The 22,327-nt window shown below is 51.4% G+C and overlaps 1 protein-coding gene across 1 annotated transcript in view; it reads right to left on the bottom strand.

The window, feature by feature from the left end:
• Positions 1–21,163, bottom strand: part of DOCK1 (dedicator of cytokinesis 1) — a 495,771-nt gene extending 474,608 nt beyond the window's left edge. The window contains exon 1 of the mRNA XM_055081438.1: positions 21,023–21,163. Coding sequence (XP_054937413.1) covers positions 21,023–21,068 — 46 coding nt within the window. The 5' untranslated portion in view covers positions 21,069–21,163. The remainder of the gene's footprint in view (positions 1–21,022) is intronic.
• Between the last annotated feature and the right edge of the window lie 1,164 nt (positions 21,164–22,327).

Below are 22,327 nucleotides of genomic sequence, written 5' to 3'. Positions count from 1 at the left end.
TGCAGATGCGAGCTGTGTCCTACGCCAGCCTGGATGGCAGGCGCTCTGTGCTGTAGCCCCGCCCCCTCCAGGCTGGCTTCCATAAAGAACCAGAGAAAACCCGGAAAGCTGACCGCCCCATCCAACACTCGAGGTCCTCCGGAGATGGAAGACCCCCTCACCCCAGGTCAGGGGCCTGTCTTTCCAGCTCCATCCATGTCTCTCCTAGTCAGAAACCATGAGAGACTTCCCGTGAAAAAACACTGCTGTCCTTCCCGTCCAGGATCATCTGGGAATAGACTGTCCAGACCGTATTCCTGAGGAGCTCCAATCCTCAGAAAGGGACTGGACATTTCACAGGCTTTATCAGTTCATGCTGGCTCCCCTTGGAAGCTGCAGAAATCCCTTTCCTAGAAGCCCTGGCTGGCTTTTCGAGGGGGTCTGATCTCTGAGAGAGAGGGAGATGATCTGCCCACCTCCCCAGGCTGTTTGAAGCTCCCCAGTCTCACCTAAGTGAGATCCAAACAGTGTTCCCCTCCGCGGGTTCCCCGAACTTCTAGGAGCTGTTAACTGTCAGCCCAGCAAGTCAAGAGTTAGAGAAGCTCAGCTTTAGCAGATGGAAGCTTCCAGCAGGTATCCAGATAGAGGAACTCTGTCCACGCTCCGTCGCCCAGGCCTGTCCCAAGACAGCATTAAGAGAGCGCGGCATGGGCGTGTCCTCCCAGGGCGTCAGCACTCACCCAGGTCTGTGGTCTTCTGTATATTACCTCCCTAATAACCTTCTGGAAAAGGGGTTTCTACTAACCTGGAAATAGATCTAATCCAGGTTATTAGATCTGTTTGATCGGTTTATTTTGAAACATTCATAATTAGTAGCTGTGGTAGGTTAAATTTTGTCCCCCCAAAAGTTATATTCAAATATCTAATCGCCAGTCCCTGGGAAAATGACCTCCTTTGGAAACAGATCTTTGCAGACGTAATGAAATTGAGATGAGGTCATACTGAATTAGGGTTTTCTACTGTTCTTACAAAAGGGAACTTTGGACACAGAGACTCAGAGAAACACAGACAGAGCACCGTTTGTGAAGACAGAGGCAGAGACTGGAGTGACGCTGCCACAAGCCAAGGACGCCAAGGACTGCCAGAAGCTAGCAGAGAAGCAAAAAGCAGATTCTCCCTCTGAACCTCCAGAAGGAACCCACCCTGCCAACACCTTGATTTGAGACTTCTGGTCTCCAGAACTGTGAGAAAATACATTTAGTTATTTTAAGCTACCCAGCTTGTTAGAGCACCTTATGAAGGCAGCCCTAGGGAACAAATGCGACAGCTGTCATCCATCGATCATTCTCACCGCCTGGCAGGCACTGTCCGTGTACTTCACACCCCTTAGCGCACAACATCCGCACCATGGCCCTAGGATGCAGCTTCCTAACCACACCGTGTGGAGAGACGAAGAAACTGAGGCACGTAACTCACCCATGGTGACTCAGCTGGAACGCGGTAAAGATGGGCGAGGACCCAAGTCCAACTTCCCCGCACCGGCACCATCCCCTGTCTCTCTTCCAGTCCTACTCCTAACACCCGGCCCTGCTGTACCTGAGAGACACCTGCTTCTTATCAGAAGTGCACACACGTCAGTGACACACCCAACCAGTCTAAGCTGTGGGTCTGCAGGCTGAGATGCCGTACTGCCCTCGCCCTTCTTCCAAGTAATCCTCCCCCATGAAATGTTGGGAGCCACCTCCAACTCCACCTGGCCCTGGATGTCAGAGCTGCTGCCTCCTCAAGTACCAGACAGAGCAGGGGGTCCCGGACGACCCTACACATTAGGGCTCCAGCAGAACACAGGGACCTCGCTCAGCAGGGTGTGTGTGGTTAACAAGCCCAAGAGAACCCCTCGCTCCAAAGCTGACCCCTGACCCTGTCCAGGACTCTGTGCTGCTGGCATCTTTACTGCTCAGCCAGCATGTGCCGTTTATGTCCAAGAATCTTGCAACTAATTTAAACACAGAATTACCATATGGTCCGGCAATTGCACTCCTAGGTCGGTACCAAAAAGAACTGAAAACAGCCGTTCCAACAAATACTCATCCCTGAGTGTTCATGGCATCATTATTCACAATACCCAAAAGGCGGAAATGACCCAGATGTCCCTCAACAGATGAGTGGAGAAACAAATCATGGTATAGATACGTAAAATGAGATACTACTCTTCAGCCACAGAACACAATGAGGCGTTGACACACGCTACAACGTGGATGAGCCTCGAAAGCCAAAGGAGCCAGACACACGAGGTCACATATCGTATGATCCGGAATAGGTAAATCCATAGAGACAGAACACAGATTCAGTGGCTGCCAGGGCCTCAGAGGAGGAGGGAAGGGGGAGAAACAGCTTAATGGGTGAGGGCTTTTACTCTGGAAAGATGTAAATGTTTTGAAACTAGATGCAGGACGTTGCACAAGGCTGTCAGCGTAGTAATGCCACTGAACTGTTCACCATATCGCGCCTAATGGTACCTTATGTGGATCTCACCCCAATACATCATTTTCTTGTAAATCCTGCCACTGATTCATAAACTGACAACTGTGCCATACGGGCTGCCCTGCCCGCCTCCCGCCTCCCCCCTCCGCCCGCCCCCGCGGCTTTCAGGACCAAGTTCCCAGCCCCTAACCTGGCTTGCAAGCCCTTGGCCCAGCCCCTGTCCTCTCTCCCCCGCACCCCGTGCTGCAGCCCAGGCAGAACTTGCCACGGGCTCCCCGCCATCGGGTGCTCCCTCTCTGCTTCCCTTCCCAACCTCAGCATCCTCGAGGCCCACCAGGAGTCCTCGGTGAAGCTTCGCAGACAGCCTACCCCCCATAACCAGGCACCAGACCCCTTCAAGGCCCAGGGCAAACACTGCATCACCATCACTGTGATTGTCACCCTAGACTCTCGAGAGCAACTCCAATAAATAACAGCATGACCTGGGTGTCGACTTTTAATCCGTGCCAACACTACGGTAGCAACTGCCATTACCCCCAGTTTATAGGGGAGCAAACTCAGCCTCCACGGCACGGAAGGTAAATTCTAAAAATTACCCAATCAGCAAGGCGGATAGCCAGAATTCACCCCCAGCTCAGTCCAACTGCAAACGGTCCCTTACCCCGCTGGGATCCAGCCCAACAACCATCCAGCCCATAACAGGACCTGACAACGAGCTGCAGAATCAATTCTGACGCAAATAAACTTGCACGGATTTTCATCTGTGCCTGACAGACCTATACATGGCTGCAAACCCTGGTTCCTTCTGCGTCCCCAGACAACGTCGGCTTTCACGTTTAGCACGTTTTCTTCCCCGCAGTCCTTCCGGACGGAGAAGCCATCCTCAAACAAGACATGTGAAAATGCTTACAGCCAAGCTTCTGAAGGTGACCTGATTAAATACTTAACCATAATACCAGTCTAGACTCAACAGATCAAACCCTTCTGGCTCAGGGCAATCGTGGCTCTGCGGCAACTGTGCAAAATAATGCTTATAAATGGAAGAAAGGAAGCCCATTTCTCCTGAGTTTCTAGTCAATTGGGGGTTGGAGACTTAATAATGCCAGACAAATTTACAAGTCAGGCAGCAGGTTCTGCGGAGGCCCCTGGGGGCAGAGCCCGGCCATCCGCCCGGGACGCAGCTCTGGCTCTGGCAATGAATCACGGCTGAAAGCCAGGGAAAGGGGTCCAATGCTCCCGCCCCTTCCTTAGGCTCCTTCCTTCCCCCCGGGGCTTGGAGACCATCACTTCACTCTGTTTACCATTCTGAATCCAGGGAATGTCCTCACTCTGTTCGTGTTTTATTCTTTCAGCCTCTCCAACAAGCCGCTCATCCCAACTCCAAACCTCGGGCGTGTAGTTCCCTCTGCTGAGACCACGTGTCCCGTCCCTTCCCCTGGGTACCTGCTGGAGGCCCCGGATCTCCATAAATGATACTTGCTCCTGCCAGCGTTCCCAGGCTGTCCGGCCCCTGGGTAGGGTCCCCCCACCGGCACAGTAGGTGCCCTCACCCTTAGAGAGCGCTCACTCCCAGCATCAGAACCACCCGGTCCCAAGTCCGCCTTTCCTACTAGACGGTGGGCAACTCGAGGGCACACACCACATTTGTCTTGTACTTCAGTGAGTCCCCAGCACCTAGAAGGGTGTCTGCCATGGAAGCTCTGACTCAATGTCTACTTATAATGATGAAGCAATGAATGAAGGAACTCAGATGGTCTCTCTGGAGGGTAAGAAAGAGATCACCTCTCAGATGCCAACTAAAGAGCCAGCTGCAAACCAGAAGGATCTTCCATGCACATTTCAGTGCCTTCACCCTTGGGAGGGATGGCAGTTTATTAAACATTTTCTATTCGCCTCAAGTTCTGGCCAAGAAACTCCACGTCACATCCAAATTGAAAGAAAAAAAGCAAATGAAAGAGACAGCAAAAACCTACAAACAGTATCACACATCTGCACATCAGTCACCACCTTAGTCTCCAGACAATCTTCTAAAAAGATGATGCAAAATATACCGGGACACAAGGTCTCTGACCATCAGCTTCCTCACTGAATGGAAACCAGAAACTCCCTTTCACCTGTTTCTCAAATGCATCTCTGCCCTAATCCTCTGTATTAGGGCCACCATAACAAAGTACTGCAAACCTGGTGGCTTATGACAATAGAAATTTATTCTTTCACTGTTCTGAGTGCAAGCGTCCAAAATCAAGGAATGGGGAGGGCTGTGCTCCCCTCCAAAGCCCTGATGGGAGGGTGCTCCCTTGCAGCCTCCAGCTCCTGGTAGCCCCAGGCGTTCCGTGGTGTCCCTTGGCTACTGGCAGCTTAACTCCAATTTCTGCCTCTGTCCTCACGCCGTCCCTCCTGGGTCTCCCTCTTCTTATAAGGACCAGTCATCTTGAATAAAAGGCCAACTCTAATCCAGGATGACCTCATCTTACCTAATAAGATAATTGTATCTCCAATGACCCTATTTCCAAATAAGATCACAGTCTGAGGCAACAGGGGTTGGGGGTGACCCAATGTAACCCACAACATCCTCCATCTTCCATCCTAGAATGTGGATTAAACGATCCAGGCAGGATACTGCAAGCATCAGGAACTGTGTTTTCCTCAAGTTAATATGTAAATATATGCAAGTACTTTTGTGAAAATGTTGTTTTTCAAAGTTTAATTTTTTTTTCTTTTGTCTACTTTTCCTGGATATCCAAATTCAGACTGAAGCTTGCAAGTAGTTTAGAACCAAGAACAAACATCAAGTAATATACATGGAAACCCGATGCTTCTACTTAATAGCTCTGTAATCTTTAATCTTTTTTTTTTTTTTTTTTTTAAAACAGAAGACTAAAGTACACTAAACAGAGGTGGCTTTGTCACCAGGGGTCCATTTTCAGGCTTATGTGGTGCTGAGGATGGTGTTCCCAAGTACTAAGTGATTAGCGGGTGCTAAGCATTTGACACTTAGCCTGCCACTCCTCTCCACAATCACGGGAAGTGGGTACTATTATTATCCCCACTTTACAGATGTGCAAACTGAGGCTCAGAGAGGTTAAGTAACCGGCCCAAACTCAAACAGGAATCCGGGGGTCTGAATACATGCCAAGTGCCTCCCCCATGGGCTCGACTTAGGGACTTCGGGGATGGAAGAATCTCATTGTTACCTAGTTCAACCGCCCCCCCCCACACACACACACACACACCAGGCACACCCCACATCACATCCCTGCCGAGAGAGAGCCTCTGGGAGGTTTTCCATTTTCCTCGTCCTGCCAGGTAGGATTCTAACAGCTACAGGCACACGGCCTCCCTGACGGCTCCCCCAGAGGGCGCCCAGCCCGGTCGGACACACGGCCGTCCCATCAGCACTGGCTAGGCCCCCAACCCTCGGCAGGCCTTCACGCTCCCAGGGCTGCCACTGCTCACTGATTTTTTTTTTTTTTTTTTTTTTTTTTTGCGGTACGCGGGCCTCTCACTGCCGTGGCCTCTCCCGTTGCGGAGCACAGGCTCCGGACGCACAGGCTCAGCGGCCATGGCTCACGGGCCCAGCCGCTCCGCGGCACGTGGGATCCTCCCGGACCGGGGCGCGAACCCGCGTCCCCTGCATCGGCAGGCGGACGCGCAACCACTGCGCCACCAGGGAAGCCCCCTGATGACTTTTTAACCTTTGACTTAAAATTGCCACAGAGGTGGAGGGGTGCAGGAGGGGGACTGGAGGAAGGCAGTCAAAAGGTACAGACTGCCAGCTATAAGATAAATAAGTACCAGGGATGGAATGCACAACGTGACGAATATAATGAGCACTGCTGTATGTGATACAGGAAAGTGGCTGAGAGTAAACCCTAAGAGTTCTCATCACCAGGAAATTTTTTTTTCTACTTTCTTTAATGTTGTATGTATACGACATGTCAGGTGCTCGCTAAACTCACGGTGATAATCGCTTCATGATGTCTGTAAGTCAGATCATTATGCTGTACACCTGAAACTTAGGCAGCGCTGCATGTCAGCTGTATCTCAATAAAGCTTGAAAAATAAATAAACGAATGAATGGACAGACTGATTAATTAAATAATTAAACTGCCACAGTATTTGACTCCAGTCTTGGAGCTCCCCGCTGTCGTCACGGACAGCTCCTCTGATGAGGTCAGTACTCCAGAGCAAGGACAGCCATCCCCTCCCTGCTCCTGAGGCTCTCCACGACTTCCGTGATAAAGATGGCGCTCATTTCACTCGCCAAAAGTGGCAGTTCACGAAAATTTCATTCCACTGTTAAGAGTGATCTGTACTAAGGGGTAGTGGAGGGGGCAGGGGATGAATTAGGAATTTGGAATTAACAGATACACGATACTACATATAAAATAAACGGTAAGGACCTACTGTATAGCACAGGGAACTATACTCAATATCCTGTAATAACCTATAATGGAAAAGAATCTGAAAAAGAATAAATATATCCTTTCATATATATATATTTTTTTAAGAATCAATTTTATTGGGCTTCCCTGGTGGTGCAGTGGTTAAGAATCCGCCCGCCGATGCAGGGGGCACGGGTTGGAGCCCTGGTCCGGGAAGATCCCACATGCCAAGGAGCAACTAAGCCCGTGTGCCACAACTACTGAGCCTGTGCTCTAGAGCCCGCGAGGCACAACTACTGAGCCTGTGTGCCACAACTACTGGAGCCCACGCAGCTAGAGCCCGTGCTCCGCAACAAGAGAAGCCTGTGCACCACAATGAAGAGTAGCCCCTGCTCGCCACATCCAGAGAAAAGCCCGCGTGCAGCAACAAAGACACAACACAGCCAAAAATAAAATAAATAAAATTTAAAAATAAAAAAAGAAAAGCCAAGTGATTTAAAAAAAAGAATCAGGGCTTCCCTGGTGGCGCAGCAGTTGCGCGTCCGCCTGCCGATGATTGCCTTGGGTCTTCATTGCTGCATGTGGGTTTTCTCTAGTTGCAGCAAGCAGGGGCTACTCTTCTTGCGGCGCACGGGCTTCTCATTGCGGTGGCTTCTCTTGTTGCGGAGCACAATATATCCTTTCATATATATATATTTTTTTAAGAATCAATTTTATTGGGCTTCCCTGGTGGTGCAGTGGTTAAGAATCCGCCCGCCGATGCAGGGGGCACGGGTTGGAGCCCTGGTCCGGGAAGATCCCACATGCCAAGGAGCAACTAAGCCCGTCAGGCACGCATGCTCAGTAGTTGTGACTCGCGGGATCTAGAGGGCAGGCTCAGTAGTCGTGGCGCACAAGCTTAGTTGCTCCGCGGCATGTGGGATCTTCCCGTACCAAGGCTCGAACCCGTGTCCCCTGCATTGGCAGGTGGATTCTTTTTCTTTGGCTGTGTTTGGTCTTCGTTGCTGCGCGCAGGCTCCAGGGAAGTCCCGTGTATATTCTATATATATATAAATACTTTATACATTATATATATAAACTAAATCACTGTGTTGTACATCTGAAACTAACACAACACTGTAAATCAACTCTACTTCAATTAAAAACAAAGTCATCTCTACTTGAACTTTTGGGTATTCCCTCCACTTGCCATCTCAGAAAAGGAAGAAACCGGAAGCATCCCTGCTCTAGAAGGGTCCCATGAAAGGTTTTCTAATAACATCACTTCGTTTGGTCTCACCTGCCCTTTGAAGTTTTCGGTTGTCCATATGGGTACAGCTATGACACATATACTCTGCCACGTGTATATGTTTAGAAATGTACCCATGAATCCCCTGAGTGGTAAGAAAAGGTAATAAGAAGAGTAAAGTGGAGAAGCTGGACCAGGTAATGCCAGGATTTCAGCCAGCTCTGTGTGTGTGTGTGTGTAATTAAAAGTATTTTAGAGCAAGCAGAGGGCAAATGGCCCACTGCCCAGCAAGGTGGGCTGTATGAAACAAGAAGTGTTCATAAAAAAATGAGGGCTTCCCTGGTGGTGCGGTGGTTGAGAGTCCGCCTGCCGATGCAGGGGACACGGGTTCGTGCCCCGGTCCGGGAAGATCCCACATGCCGCGGAGCGGCTGGGCCCGTGAGCCGTGGCCGCTGGGCCTGCGCGTCCGGAGCCTGTGCTCCGCAACAGGAGGGGCCACGACAGTGAGAGGCCCGCGTACCGCAAAAAAAAAAAGAAAACAAGATTCAACACCACCATTCCATTTCTTCCAGCTGTGATGCAATTCCAGCCACGAAATGAATCATTATTAAGTCAGTGATAAAGGCAGGAAGCCCAATGAAAATTTTATAAGCTGGTCCAAAACTTGTTGTAGGCTGACACATTTCAAGCACGTTTGTAAAGCCGCTGCACGTATTTGCAGGTAAGCGGCAGACTTTGTTAGGTGAAAAACATATCGACTTCAAAAATGGAAGTAACTACTGCTATACTATTTATGCCATGATTATTAAGAAACACTTTTATCCACTACTTCATTCCCAGGCACTTAGATTCTTCACTCTGAAGGCTCATTCCACGTTAATCCCACCTTCAAGTCCTGCCTGTCAATCACAGCGGTCGAAGAGGGAAATTGCGCAAATGTTTCCGAGCCCTTGACCACATGTGGTCCCCGGTGGCAACTACTGGTCAGGTGAAAACTGTAAAATGAAGGTTTTATTTTCTGTTCAACTGGAGGCAACACACGGTTAAAGAGGCAGGAATCCCACAGAATTGGATTTCTGTTGCATCACTGGTTTTAACCTTTCCCTCAAGGTTCCCTGCCCCTCCCCCACTCCCAGCACTTCCGAGGCCTCTTGTGTTCATTAAAGCTCTAAGGGGGCCTGCCAGAGACGGTCCCAGCCCAGCTCTACCCTCACAGCCCTGGTCCCTCAATTAGAAAACCAAGACAATGTTGCCCTTTTGGCTTTAAGAGTCTAGCAATCACTAAATATAACATAGATAATCAGGACTTCCCTGGCGGCCCAGCGGTTAAGACTCCACGCTCCCACTGCAGGGGGCGCAGGTTCGATCCCGGGCTGGGGAACTAAGATCCCGCATGCCGAGCAGGGCAGCCAAAATAAATTAATAAATGAATGAATTAATTAAATAAAAATAAAACAGAGAACCAACAAGGACCTACTGCATGGCACAGGGAACTATACTCAATATTTTGTAATAACCTAGATACACACACTCACAGCTTTCAAATTAGCTCCTGATACTTTGCCGAGATGAACTCTCGCTGTCCCTTCACCTTCACTCAACAAGATGTGCCAGGGACCACACAAGTGCAGGGAAGAGAGGAAGGAACACAACTCAGCCCTTGTCCCCAGGGGCCCTCTGTCCAGCAGGGGACATGAATGAGGAGTCCACCAACGGCGCCCACAGACAGAAGCATGTTATGAAACTGCAGACAGCAGCCTGGAGAAGGGCCCCTCGTGCAGCCCGGGTGAATCAAGGAAGACTGACCAGTTGACTTCCTACACTGTTGGTGGGGATGTAAATGGAAAAGAGTACGGCAATTCCTCAAAAAACTGAAAATAGAGTTGCCATATAATCCAGCAATCCCACTTCTGGGCATGTATCCAAAGAAAATTCTAATTCGAAAAGATATATGCACCCCAATGTTCATAGCAGCATGATTTACAATAGCCAAGATATGGAAACAACCTAAATGTCCACTGACAGATGAATGAATAAAGAAGATGTGGTCTATATATACGATGGAATACTACGCAGCCGTAAAAAGGAATGCAATAGTGCCATTTGCAGCAACACGGATGGAGATTATCATATTAAGGGAAGTAAGTCAGAGAGAGAAAGACAATGTCATATGATATCACCTACATGTGGAATCCAAAATATGACGCAAATGAACTTACTGACAAAACAGAAAGAGACTCACAGGCATAGAGAACAGGCTTGTGGTTGCCAAGGGGGAGGGGAGGTGGGGAAGGGATGGACTGGGTGTTTGGGATTAGCAGATGCAAACTATCATATATAGAATGGGTAAACAACAAGGTCCTACTGTATAGCAGTATATGGTATCTTGAACTATATTCAATATCCTATGATAAACTATAATGAAAAGAATATGAAAAAGAATGTATATTTGTATAACTGAATCACTGTGATGTACAGCAGAAATTAACACAACACTGTAAATCAACTAGGCTTTGGGACTTGCCTGGTGGTCCACTGCAGGGGGCATGGGTTCGATCCCTGGGCAGGGAACTAAAATCCCACATGCCTCGTGGTGTGGCCAAACCAATCCAAAACAACTACACTTCAATAAAATAAATGATAAAAAAGAAAAAAAAAGAAAAAAGAAAGGTTTACAAGTTGAGCTGAGCCTGGAAAAGCTTGACAGATGGAAGATAAACAAAGGGCATTTCCAAGGCAGCCAGAAGAGCACGTACAAAGGCACCGGGGCACTACCAGAACACACAGGGTAGAATGTGCCAGACTTGAGTATGGAAATACCACCAGACATCAATGAGGTCAGCCAAACTAAGCTCTCTTCCCTGTCATACGTGGGAGTCCCCAGTACGGGTTCCCGTCCCCATCTCTCCCTCCCCCTGGCCTCTCCAGGCTGATCCTCAAAGCAATACCCCCGAAGAACCATCTGAAGAAACTTGGCAACCTGGTCACAGCGCCTGGAGGACCAAAATGCATTCTTGCCTTTGAAAAATGGGCAGTAGAACACACATGATGTTAGAAGGACTTGAAAATTAATCTTGTGAAGTTAATAGAAGCACAGCAATTTGGAAGAAAAATAATCACATTTCCCTCCTGCTAAATCATTATTTGCCCCTGGTAAAGCCAATTATGTTCAAGAAAATAAGTTATTATTTTGGGGGGAAAAATGGAGTCTTGATAAGTGCCTTTATTCCAGCAAATAAAACTCGAAGAGCAAATGCCTGACCTCCTGTGTTTATGAAGGTCTGCGGGCAGCCTGAATGATATTTCTTAGACAGAATGTTGGGGATGGACCATAATTCCCCTGGTAATCTGTGCATTTTTCCCAGGACCTGACCTCAAAACTGCTGTTTGTCTCTCGGAAAGGAGAAACACAGCTGTCTCCTGACCATCCTTAGACAGCTCCGGTGCCCGGCTAACCCCTCCCCCAACTCCCTTAGGCTTCCTCCTCCTAGCCCTCCGGCCCAAAGCACACCCTTCAGGAAACAAGTCCTGCAGGTTTCTAACTTTTCCTCCCAAATATGCGGCAAAGACTTTGCTTCTAACAACACAGTCACAATAATACAGTAAACTACTACAGAGCGCTGACTAGGGGTTGGGGGCGACTCCCAGCACTTTACTGACACCAGTGGGAGCCATCTGGCCCCCAGGGGGACAGGAGGCAATGTCTGGACCTATTTTGGGTTGTCACCACGGAAGGGAGGGGACTGCTAGTGGGATCTAGTGGATAGAGGTCAGGGATGCTAAGTACCCCGCAATACACAGGATGGCCCCCCGTGACCAAAATACACCCAACCCAGAATGCCACCAGTACACAGGTCGAGAAAACCTGCTTCACATGAATTCGCCCATTTAACCCTTGAGCAACTCGGTGAGGCAGAAACTACTGTCATCCATGGTCGACAAGTGAGGAAACTGGGGCAGACGGGCTTCAGAGCCCCGGGGGCATCCCGACCCAGCACTACGGTCCTAGACCGGGCAGCCTCCACTCAAAGCACCTTCTTTGCAGGGATGTCACTGAATATTGGAGGGACAAGGCACTGAGCCTTAGACAGGTTCCCTCCCCCATATTCAGACCAGCTGCTCCGGACCCCTTGCTGGGCACCTCTGCTCTATCAGCCAAATCTGTAAGGGACTCTGGCCGAGGAAATTAAGAAGGGAAACCAGAGTGCCATGAGCCCTGGGGGAGGCTGGCCTCTGGTCTCCTCAATCCTGACTCAGCGGACCCCAGGGCCCGCCTGCCCCCTCCCCAGGCTCTCTCCACCACGCCCCGCCCTTGTCCCTCAAGACTCCCAGGCCCTGGGGACCGAGGACCATCCTCCCTGGGGGCCTCAGCCCTCACACACCGCCGTCCCGCAGCCCGAGGCTGGGAACACAGCGGACAGTCAATTCCGCAAGGGCTCAGCAGGCCAGCAATGCCGGGAGCGGGGAATGAGCTGAATCTGGCACAGACCCTATCGGGCTGAGGCAGGAAATTGCAGACCGTGACCTGGGACCAGCCAGGCAGCCGGTGGGACAGGAGCGCAGCAGGAAAGGAGGCCAAGAAGGCCGGGAAGGGCGTTTTAAAGGATGCCCTTTCCAAGGAGGCGGCAGCCACCACGGCCTCGGGAGTCTGATCAGAGACCTCGAGAGCTGGGATGGAGGACACACTCTCAGAAGACAAACTGAACGTGTTAGTTTCGGCATGAAAAAGGAAACAAACAGATGCCCATGCCTGCAAACCCCAAAGTTCCAAACGCCGCAGAGTTTTGAGTAATTCACTTAATGGCAAAAATCCAGCGGAGATGAGACATGGGGTGTCTCTGGATCCTCGAGGTCTAGGAACAAAGCTGTCAAGTAAACAGGAAGGTGGGTGGGGGGGGAGGAAGGGGTTGTTTGAAGGCACCATTTTCTTCTAAGGCTAATTCCCTGTGGTTGAGGACCACTGTGCTCAGCTGGACACACTGACTCCATCACTGCATCACTCCTCATCTCTACCTACACGCGGCTTCAACTGCCCAGGTGAGCGGCTCATTCAGAATGCTCACCTGCCCACCATGCTAGTCCATCACCAGACAACTTGTCTGTAACAAATAAAGTAAGAATTAGCAAACTTTAGGAAAAGGAAAGCTCACGAGGCCACACTGCTCTTTTCCAATTAAAAGTAATGAAAACCATCACCAGAAATTGCGTATTTTCTCTATAGTAAGTTAACACCCACATAGTAAGCGAATCTGAGCGGTACTTTGTCTTGCTGCAAGCTCTCCCGCACACGTGATCTCTGTAGCTCCTCCCGGGCAGCTGAGAGGTGAGCACAGGCTCTGGGATTCTCCCAGGGCCCCGTGCAGGGCCTGAGGTTGGGGAGGTCAATAAGGTGGCACTAAGTGTTGCACCCAGGCCTGGATTCCAGGCATTCTGACTCCTGGTCCAGTGCTCTTTAAAATCCCACACCATCAAGTCCCCTCACATCACTTTAAGTTACTGCAGTTCTGACTGATTTACCCTTACAGCCTTTTTCAGTGCCTGCTTGGTCATAAAGACAAGTGCTATTTCAGAAAATGAAGGTTCATTCATTGCAGCCCTATTCACAATAGCCAAGACATGGAAGCAACCTAAAGGTCCATCGACAGATAAATGGATAAAGAAAAGGTGGTACATATATACAATGGAATACTACTCAGCCATAAAAAAGAATGAAATAATGCCATTTGCAGCAACATGGATGGACCTAGAGATTATCATACTAAGTGAAATATGTCAGACAGAGAAAGGCAAACATCATGTTATCACTTATATATGGAATCTACAAAATGAAACAAATGAACTTATTTACAAAACAGAAACAGACTCACAGACATAGAAAACAAACTTATGGTTGCCAAAGGGGAAAAGGGGGCAGGGGGTGGATAAACTAGGAGTTTGGGATTAGCAGATACAAACTATCATATGTATAACAGATAAATAGCAAGTACCCACTGTACAGCACAGGGAACTATATTCAACATCTTGTAATAAACTATAATGGAAAAGAACCTGAAAAAGAATATATCTTTATTTCTATAAATATATATATATTAACTGAATCACTCTGCTGTACACCTGAAACTAACACAACACTGTAAATCAAGTGTACTTCAATTATTAAAAAAAAAAAAGAAAATGAAGACTCCATTCTAACAAAGAAACAAAGGCTAACACTTAGAAGCAGACACAGTTCTCACTAGCAGGCTTTAGTAACCAACTTCTGAGGTCAAAAGAATTCAACAGGGGCTTCCCTGCTGGCGCAGTGGTTGAGAATCCGCCTGCCGATGCAGGGGACCCGGGTTCGTGCCCCGGTCCAGGAGGATCCCACATGCCGCGGAGCAGTGGGGCCCGTGAGCCATGGCCGCTGGGCCTGCGCGTCCGGAGCCTGTGCTCTGCAACGGGAGAGGCCACAACAGTGACAAGCCTGCGTACCGCAAAAAAAAAAAAAAAAAAAAAAATTCAACAGACCCAGGAATGGGGTCTGGGGTGCTGCATACATTTTAGGGTGGTGAGAATAAGAACTGCCGACAAATATGAAGATGACCAACTTAGAGAGCTTTCCTTATGCTCAAGGGTCCACTCCCCCGACCCCAGCAGCCGTGGGGATTAAGTACCCAGCAAAGAACATCCTGAAATCTACAGGACATAAGTAGTGGAATATACCTCAAAGAAAAAGGCGGCCTCTGACCCCATTCACATCTCCTCACATCTTTGTAGGGGTCTGGCCATCTGTTCCGCCAAAGGATTCTCAGGGACTAAAAGGTATGAGATCTTACAACCACTTGCTCAGTGCCCACGTTGCTAACTGGTCCATCACAGCGCTTTTGCTGATCAATGGAAAACACACGGAGGAGATCCCCATCGTCCTCCTCCTGCAGGGCGCACAGCAAGGCTACATTTCTGAGTCCCAGGCGCTGGCCAGGGATGGAGCTCTAAGCAAAAGAATGTCACCAGAAAGATGGCACCACCTCCAGCCCTGGCAGGGAAGAAAATCTGTGAACCATCCTCCACCTCTTTCTTTCCCCACCCCCAAATTAAAAGGCAAGGAGCCCAAGATCCTGGCAGAGGGCAGAGCCACAGGAAAGAAGATACCCTGGTCCCTGAATGACCTGATGGAACAGAGCTCCCGTGCCCGCTCCCCACCACCCACGTGGACTGTGGCGTGAAGGAAACACGAACGTTCATTGTATGAAGGCAGCAAAACGGTGGGGCTGTTTGTTTACAGCAGCTAGGCAACCCTAATTCAGAACGGAAATCACAATAATTACATTTATACCTAAAAGTATACCTAACATATCCATGTAAGTTAAACAAAATCAGCAAGATGGCATATAAATTGTGTACCACGCTCTTGAGGAAAGGCAGCAGCAACTGTAAACAGCAAAGAGGCCAGGATAAAGGCTGAATGAAGTTTTTGATGAGGGCTTCCCTGGTGGCGCGGTGGTTGGGGGTTCGCCTGCCAATGCAGGGGACAAGAGCAAATGTCAGTGAGGATGCGGAGAAACTGGATCTCTCTCTCTCTCTCTCTCTCTCTCTCTCTCTCTCTCACACACACACACACACACACACACACACACACACACACACGGCGAAAGTTTGGTAGTTTCTTAAAAAGCCAAAGTGAGGATGCGGAGAAACTGGATCTCTCTCTCTCTCTCTCTCTCTCTCTCTCTCTCTCTCACACACACACACACACACACACACACACACGGCGAAAGTTTGGTAGTTTCTTAAAAAGCCAAACTACCTTTCCATTCAACAATTGCATTCCTAGGCATTTATCCCAGAAGATGAAGACTTCCATTCACACAAAAACCTGTGCGTGAATGTTCACAGCAGCTTTACTCGTAACAGCCAAAACCCAGACATCCTTCAAACCATGGATACACACAGCAACCTGATGACTCGCCTGAGAATTATTATCAGCAAGAAAAGGCAATCCAAAAAGGTTACATACTGCAAGATCCCATTCATGTAACATTCTTGAAATTACAAAATTAAAGAAATGGAGAACAGATGAATGGTTGCCAGGGAGTATGCGGAAGGGCAAAGGGGTGGGTTTGGCACCAAAAGGACAGGAGGGGGCCTTGGGATGATGGAAATGCTCTGTATCTTCTTCATGTCAATATCCGGGTTCTGATACCATGTCGCAGTTTTGCAAGAGATAACCTTGGGGAAAAACTGTAGTGGGTACACAGGATCTCTCTGTACTATTTCTTACAACTGTTGGGTCTGTAATTATTTGAAAATCCAAAGTTAAATCAAGAAAAAAAGGGAGAGGAAGGAGGGAAGGAAGGAAAGAAGGGGGAGAGGGAAGAAAGAGAAAAAGAGAGGAGAGAGAGAGAGAGAGAGATGGCAGGTGCCCTTGGGCACTGTGGCTTCTCAGCTGTACCCAGCGCAGGACTCACAACTGCCTGTTTCTTTCTCCGTGTTTGCACTACCTGCATCCTCAGAGGTCACAAGAGAACAAGAGAAAGAACTATTCACACATGCTAAGACAATCCTGACAAGACGCCTGATATTCTGGGCCAACACTGGCACTACAATAAATTTAAAATTTTTATAGTGTTTCCAAAGTAAAATCAGGTTTGTAGAAATATAATATGCCTTAATTTCATTTTTCTGCAACTCCAGTGAATGAAAATGTCTGCATTTCTATTTACTTACAATCAAATCTAATTTTTCTTCCCCCAAAGTAGCAGCCTGCTTGCTACTCTAAGCAACAAACGGGATCTCTCAGCAACTCTCACACTCCCAAATTTACTGGGATATTACACCATTCCTAGCAATTATCATCGCACAGGGCTAATCTGAACGCACACGTCACAATCCCTAACACCAAGCAAAATGTCACATCCCCCTAATATGGGGGCAAAACACACCATTAAGACAACACGTTTGGAAGAGAAGCATTCCTCCAGCCACCGTGACTGTCAAACCCAAACAGGAAATCACTTGTCACTACATTTCTAAACTGCGCTTTATTAAATAAAATATTACTAAAAGCACCGCTCCGTGGCGTACCTGGCTTATCGCAAATGCTGATCTCAGGGCTTTGTGCTCTGAGGACGTAACTCAGTGAATCCCCACCCGTCTTTGCAGTAGGCAGGCTTGGGTCCACTTTCCAGATGAGGAAACTGAGGCTAAGAAAAAGCAGGAATAACTTGCTCAGGGGCCACATAGCAACTAAGAGCCAGAAGTTAAAGATGTCTCGGTGCCAGTGTCCACATCCCCTGTTTGAGGTTTGCCTGGAGAGGAGAGTGAAGGGCATGCTGAGGCCACTGGTGTTCGTTCAGTCTGCCTCCAGCAAAGCTAAAGGCTGGAAAGAGAACCGAAGTCTCGCCCAGGCTGCCCTCCACACCACCTCCATTGCTCTTCTACTGCTGCCCTAACAAATCACCACACCCTTGGCAGTGGAAAAGCACCCGCATTCATTATCTCACTGTGCTCCAGGTCAGACACCCAGTGGCTCTGGGTCTCAAAGTCAAGGTGTTGGCCAGCTGGGCTCCACGGGAGGATGAGGCTCTAGGATGAATGTTTCCAGCCTTATTCAGGGGTGCTGGCAGAATCCAGCTGTAATTGCAGGACTGAGGTCCCCATTTCCCTGCCGGCTGTCAGCTGGGGCCAACCTCAGCTCCCTGAGGCCTCTCTGCCTGGTAGCAAGTGGACCTCGACATCTCCGGGCCAGCATCTGGGCATGGAACCCCCCCCAGGCTCGGAATCCCTCTGACTCCACCTCTGCCGAATCTCTCTTGTGAGAGCAAACAAAGAAAGTTCTCTGCTTTGGGGGCCCACGTGGGTAACCCAGGACCATCTCCACACCTCCGGGTTCACAGCCGTAATCTCATCTGCCAAGTCCCTTTTGCCGTGTCACACACCACATTCACGCGTCCTGGACACGTGGGGGGCCGTTATTCTGCCTTCTATGCCATCACTGAGATGTGAGCATGCCAGCCTCAGATGTGACGGCTGCATCTTTTCACCTCATCTGAAGAACAGGTTCCACATGAACACAGTTTTACTGGCGTTGGGACGTATGACTCTGCCTAGGTGGGGGATGATGGGAAAGTTCATCTGGTCCAACCGCTCAGCGTGACAGCTAGGTCAAAGTTCATGCCCGTGTTAATAAGCCAGTTCTGTAAACACTGATCCACCAAACTCAAGCCCAAGGGGAGAAATGAACAGGCGGTCAATTTCACAGGTGACACCCCCCCCACCCCCACCACCCCCACGAATGGGGGGTAGGGGGGGAACCAGCGTTTCGTGCCTTTGCTGAGCAAAAGCAACAGATCAGCTGTTTACTCCCTTCCTGATTCCACAAAGTAAATAAATAACTGAAGTGTCTCATTTACAAACAATGCTTCTAACAGATTCTAAGTACTTTGCAAACAATGAGCTGTGATTCCTGTTTCGAATGAGATGGAGTTTTACCATTTTCTCTGCCCTCGTGATTCATTCATGGGCCAAGTCTCTGGCCGGGTGGAAGCCTGGCCGCCCACAGACCCACCAGGGCCCATCTAGGGAAACACAGTCCTGTTGTGAGGCTCCCCCCCAAAAAACGCTGCCGTTGGTAAAGGGGAGCTCCAGTAATTTTCCCTTAGGCAAAAAGAGGAATTAAACTCGCGGAAATGAACCCCTACATCCAACACTTACATCTCCCTAGCCAGCCCACTCCCTGAGAATCAGCGGAATCCTCCGCAGGCAAACTCCCAGACAAGAGGGCAGCCTGGCTCAAGCGTCCTCGGCCTCCCCTGCCCCAAATCGGGAACTCTAGGAGCTCTAGGCCTGCACGCCCTCCCTGACTGGAGGTCCAGTTATTTAAAGTTCCTCCTGCTGCTGAAAGAGTTGCGCTGTCTCGTCCTCTCCACCTGGTGAAACTAGGCAGGACAACCCCCTCCCATCTCCCCTGCCTGACAGCCACTCACATCCGTCCCAGAACTGGCTCCAAAACCTCCAGGATAGATACTCTTCTTCTCTGGAAACTTTTCAACTTGGAGTTTTCTTAAAACCGAAGTATTAGCCAAAGGTGTGATGTTAGAAGGCAGTGCCGTGCTACCAAAGCCTCTGGAAGGCATGTGACTTACCGCGGGAAGGACACAACCACGTTCGTGCCCACAGCTGCCTCCCCAGTGGGGAGACCCCGCTTGTGGGTCTCTACTTGTGAATGTTCCCTTTGGTCATGAGACACAAGTCACTCCACAGGTATGGACACCTCCAGGGTTCTCACTGACACCATCCAGGTCACCCTGGGAGCCAAGGGTATCAAAGTGACCTTAGAGGTGCGTCGCCCATCTCCTGGTGAGCACAGTGGGGCAACCATGAACTCCAGAGCCACCACCGGGGTTCAGTTTCAGGATGGAGCACTTACTAGTGGCGCTAATCTGTCCTTTGCCTCTGAGAAGTGGGAGGGACAGCAGTCCCCACCACACAGGACTGAGAGGGCAAGTCCTGACAGGAGCGGTGGGCTCTGCTGCCCTCTGCCTGCCCCCCCCCGCCTCTCCCCAAGGCTGCAGCTCCTCTTCCATCTCTAAGCACTGCGTTCCCTGGGGGGGTCTGCCCTCAGCCCTCTCCTCACACACAGCATCCCAGCAGGCTCACTGCAGCCCAGACCTCCCCCCCATGCCGCCCCACACCCGAAGTTGATCCAGTAGGAATCTCCACACCCAAACCTCCCTCATCCAGTGGGGATCGATGAGGACCTTTCTATCGGGGCTGAAACCACCTGAACGGGCACAGGATGCTGCTTACAAACTCTGCTGCACTGGGAAGCCCAGCTCTGCTGCTGGCCTTTGTAGATATGCCTGAGCCTCGGAGGCCTCTTCTCTAAAACAGGGGTGGAAGGGGAATCCAGCCACAGTGGTCCTGAAGCAGCGCCACCTGTGCAACAAGCCCCTGCGGGCCCAGAGGGGACCTAGAAGCGTCCCGATGTCTAGGCCAGCTCCACTCTACGTCCCTGGCATCTAGCAGAAGCATCACAGAAAGAAAAGAGAGCGCCCTGGGCACCAGAACCTCCCAGGCTTCCCAAAAGTGGGAGGGCCGAAGCACACCGGCAGTGGGGGAGTGGGCTGCTCCCCGCAAAGGCTCAGGGTCGGGAGGGCAGGGCGCACGGGGCCTGGGGGGCTGTTTGCTTTGCCATTAAGGAGAGCCTCCGACTCTGGAATGTGTACTTGGTCCGAAACGTAAACTTGCAGCCGACCCTCCCTACTCCCCCCAGGAAGCGACAAAGAGCAGCGGAGCCAAAACAGGCCCCCGCCCTTCGCAACCCGCTCCCGGCCCCGGGGACCCCGGAGCGCTCGGCCGCTGGTCTCCGAGGGTCCCGCGCCGTCCAGGGCAGGACCACCGAGCGGCAGGCGGCGGCGACGGGCCCGCCCCGGTCGCACACGCCACCTCCCAGAGAGGGAGAGCACAGTTCTTCGCTCCGGTCGCTGCAACTCGAAACTGTCCGCCCGGAGCCGCAGACGCTGAGCACAACTTCATCCGAAAAGCAAAAAGGCGCGGCCGAACAATGCCGCCGGGGCCGCCCGGCCCGGCCCGCGGCCCGGCCCAGCTGGGCTCGAGGCGTCGGGGGCAGCCCCGGGGGCTGGAAGGCTCCGCCGCCGGGGTGCCCGCCCGAGAGCTGGACGTCGGAGGGGACACCCTCGGGAAGTGACACAAGCCTCCCCCCACCCCCGCGTGTCCCCGGCCCGCTCGCGCGGGCTCCGGAGCGGGCGCGGGCACAGCGTGCGCCCGGGGTCCGAGTGGGCAGTGCGCGCCGACGGACCCTCGGGCGGGCCGGGCGGGGACGCAGGTTCCCGGCCTCCGCGGCCCCTCCGCGCCCCGCCCGCGCCGCCCGGGCCGCCGGCAACAGGCTCCCGGGCGCCCCCGCCCCGCCCGCCGGCCCGGAGCGCGGCGCGCGGGAGGCGCTCACCCACGCCGTATTTCTCCTCCCGCTTGGTGGGCACCCAGCGCGTCATGCCGCCGCCCGCGTCCCGGCGCCCAGGCCGCCGCCGCCGCTCCGCCAGGAAACTCCGCGCCTAGGCCGCCATTTTCCATTCCTTCCGAGCCGCGACAGGATGGGGTGGAAAAAGTTTGCGGCGGAGGCGGTGTCATGTGGGGCGGGGCGGGCGGAGCGTCGCGGGCCGGATGGGAAAGGCCGGGAGCGCCGGCGGGAGGCGGGACGGCGGCGGGCGGGGGGCCGTGGCCCACGACCCCACCCCCCGAGGAGCAGCCCCGCAGGGGCGTCGTCTCCCGCTTCCCCACGGAGCCCTCCCGGGGGCTGGACCTCAGACACTGAGAGGGGTGCGCCCTGGCCGGCAGGTGGGCAGGGCGATTCTTGGCAATTTGTGAAGCCTGTGGCTTTGCACAGCCCCGGGTTAGACTGGCGCGCGGTGATGTGATGTCCCCAACTCAGTTTCCGCCCTGGGGGGAGAGGCCTGGAGCTGAGCAAACCCGCAGGTTCCCTGCGAGGAGCCTTCCCGGAGCACGTGGTTCATTCATTCATTTGACAAACATTAACTGAGCACCTACCCAGTGCCACCACACTGGCCGAGCCAGGGGTGGGGAGGTGATGAGCAGGATAATATGAGGTGGGTGGGCCCCTAGTGCTTGGGCGGGGACACCCAAGGAGATGGTGCGGCGCTGGTCAGGGGGCGCTTACCGGGGAGGTGACCTCTTGCTGGAGTGTGGAATGAGCGCATTGACCCGCAGAGGCCAAGAGGGAAAGGCAGGCAAGGCCCCGCTGGGGCCCAGAGACCTCAGCCTCCTTGGGCCCCCAGAAACTTCTGCTAGCTGAGTGGGACTCAAGGTCTGTGAAGTGGGGAAAGAGGGGAAGAGATACTGGCCTGGAGAGGAAACCCCAGGCCGGCTCTGGAGCAGACACACTGGCCTCTTAGGAACGTGGTCTTCACCCTGTAAGAGTTCTCAGACTGTTGTGTTTTCCACAGCAGTAGAAGATGGGGCTTCAGATTTCTCCAAGGAAAAACGTATAACAACACACACACACACACACACACACAGTTATTTTTACCATAATTTCAGAAAAGAATAGAAAAGGTCAAAACCAAGAAAAGGAGGAATGAGACAGCTTCAGAATGAAGACAGCCCATAACATGGAGTAAATTTGGTGTCATGGAATATTAACTGGCTGGCCGCCTCCTCATGCTCCCAAGAGCCAGTGACAAGGCAGTAGGCCTGAAAGCCTTCAAGGATTGGACGAAGGAAGGTAAAAAAGATG

The sequence above is a fragment of the Physeter macrocephalus genome, chromosome 20 (assembly GCF_002837175.3).
Source record: "Physeter macrocephalus isolate SW-GA chromosome 20, ASM283717v5, whole genome shotgun sequence".
Lineage (NCBI taxonomy): Eukaryota > Metazoa > Chordata > Mammalia > Artiodactyla > Physeteridae > Physeter > Physeter macrocephalus.
Note: the sequence above shows the minus strand (reverse complement) of the source record. Positions and strands in the feature narration are given on the sequence as shown.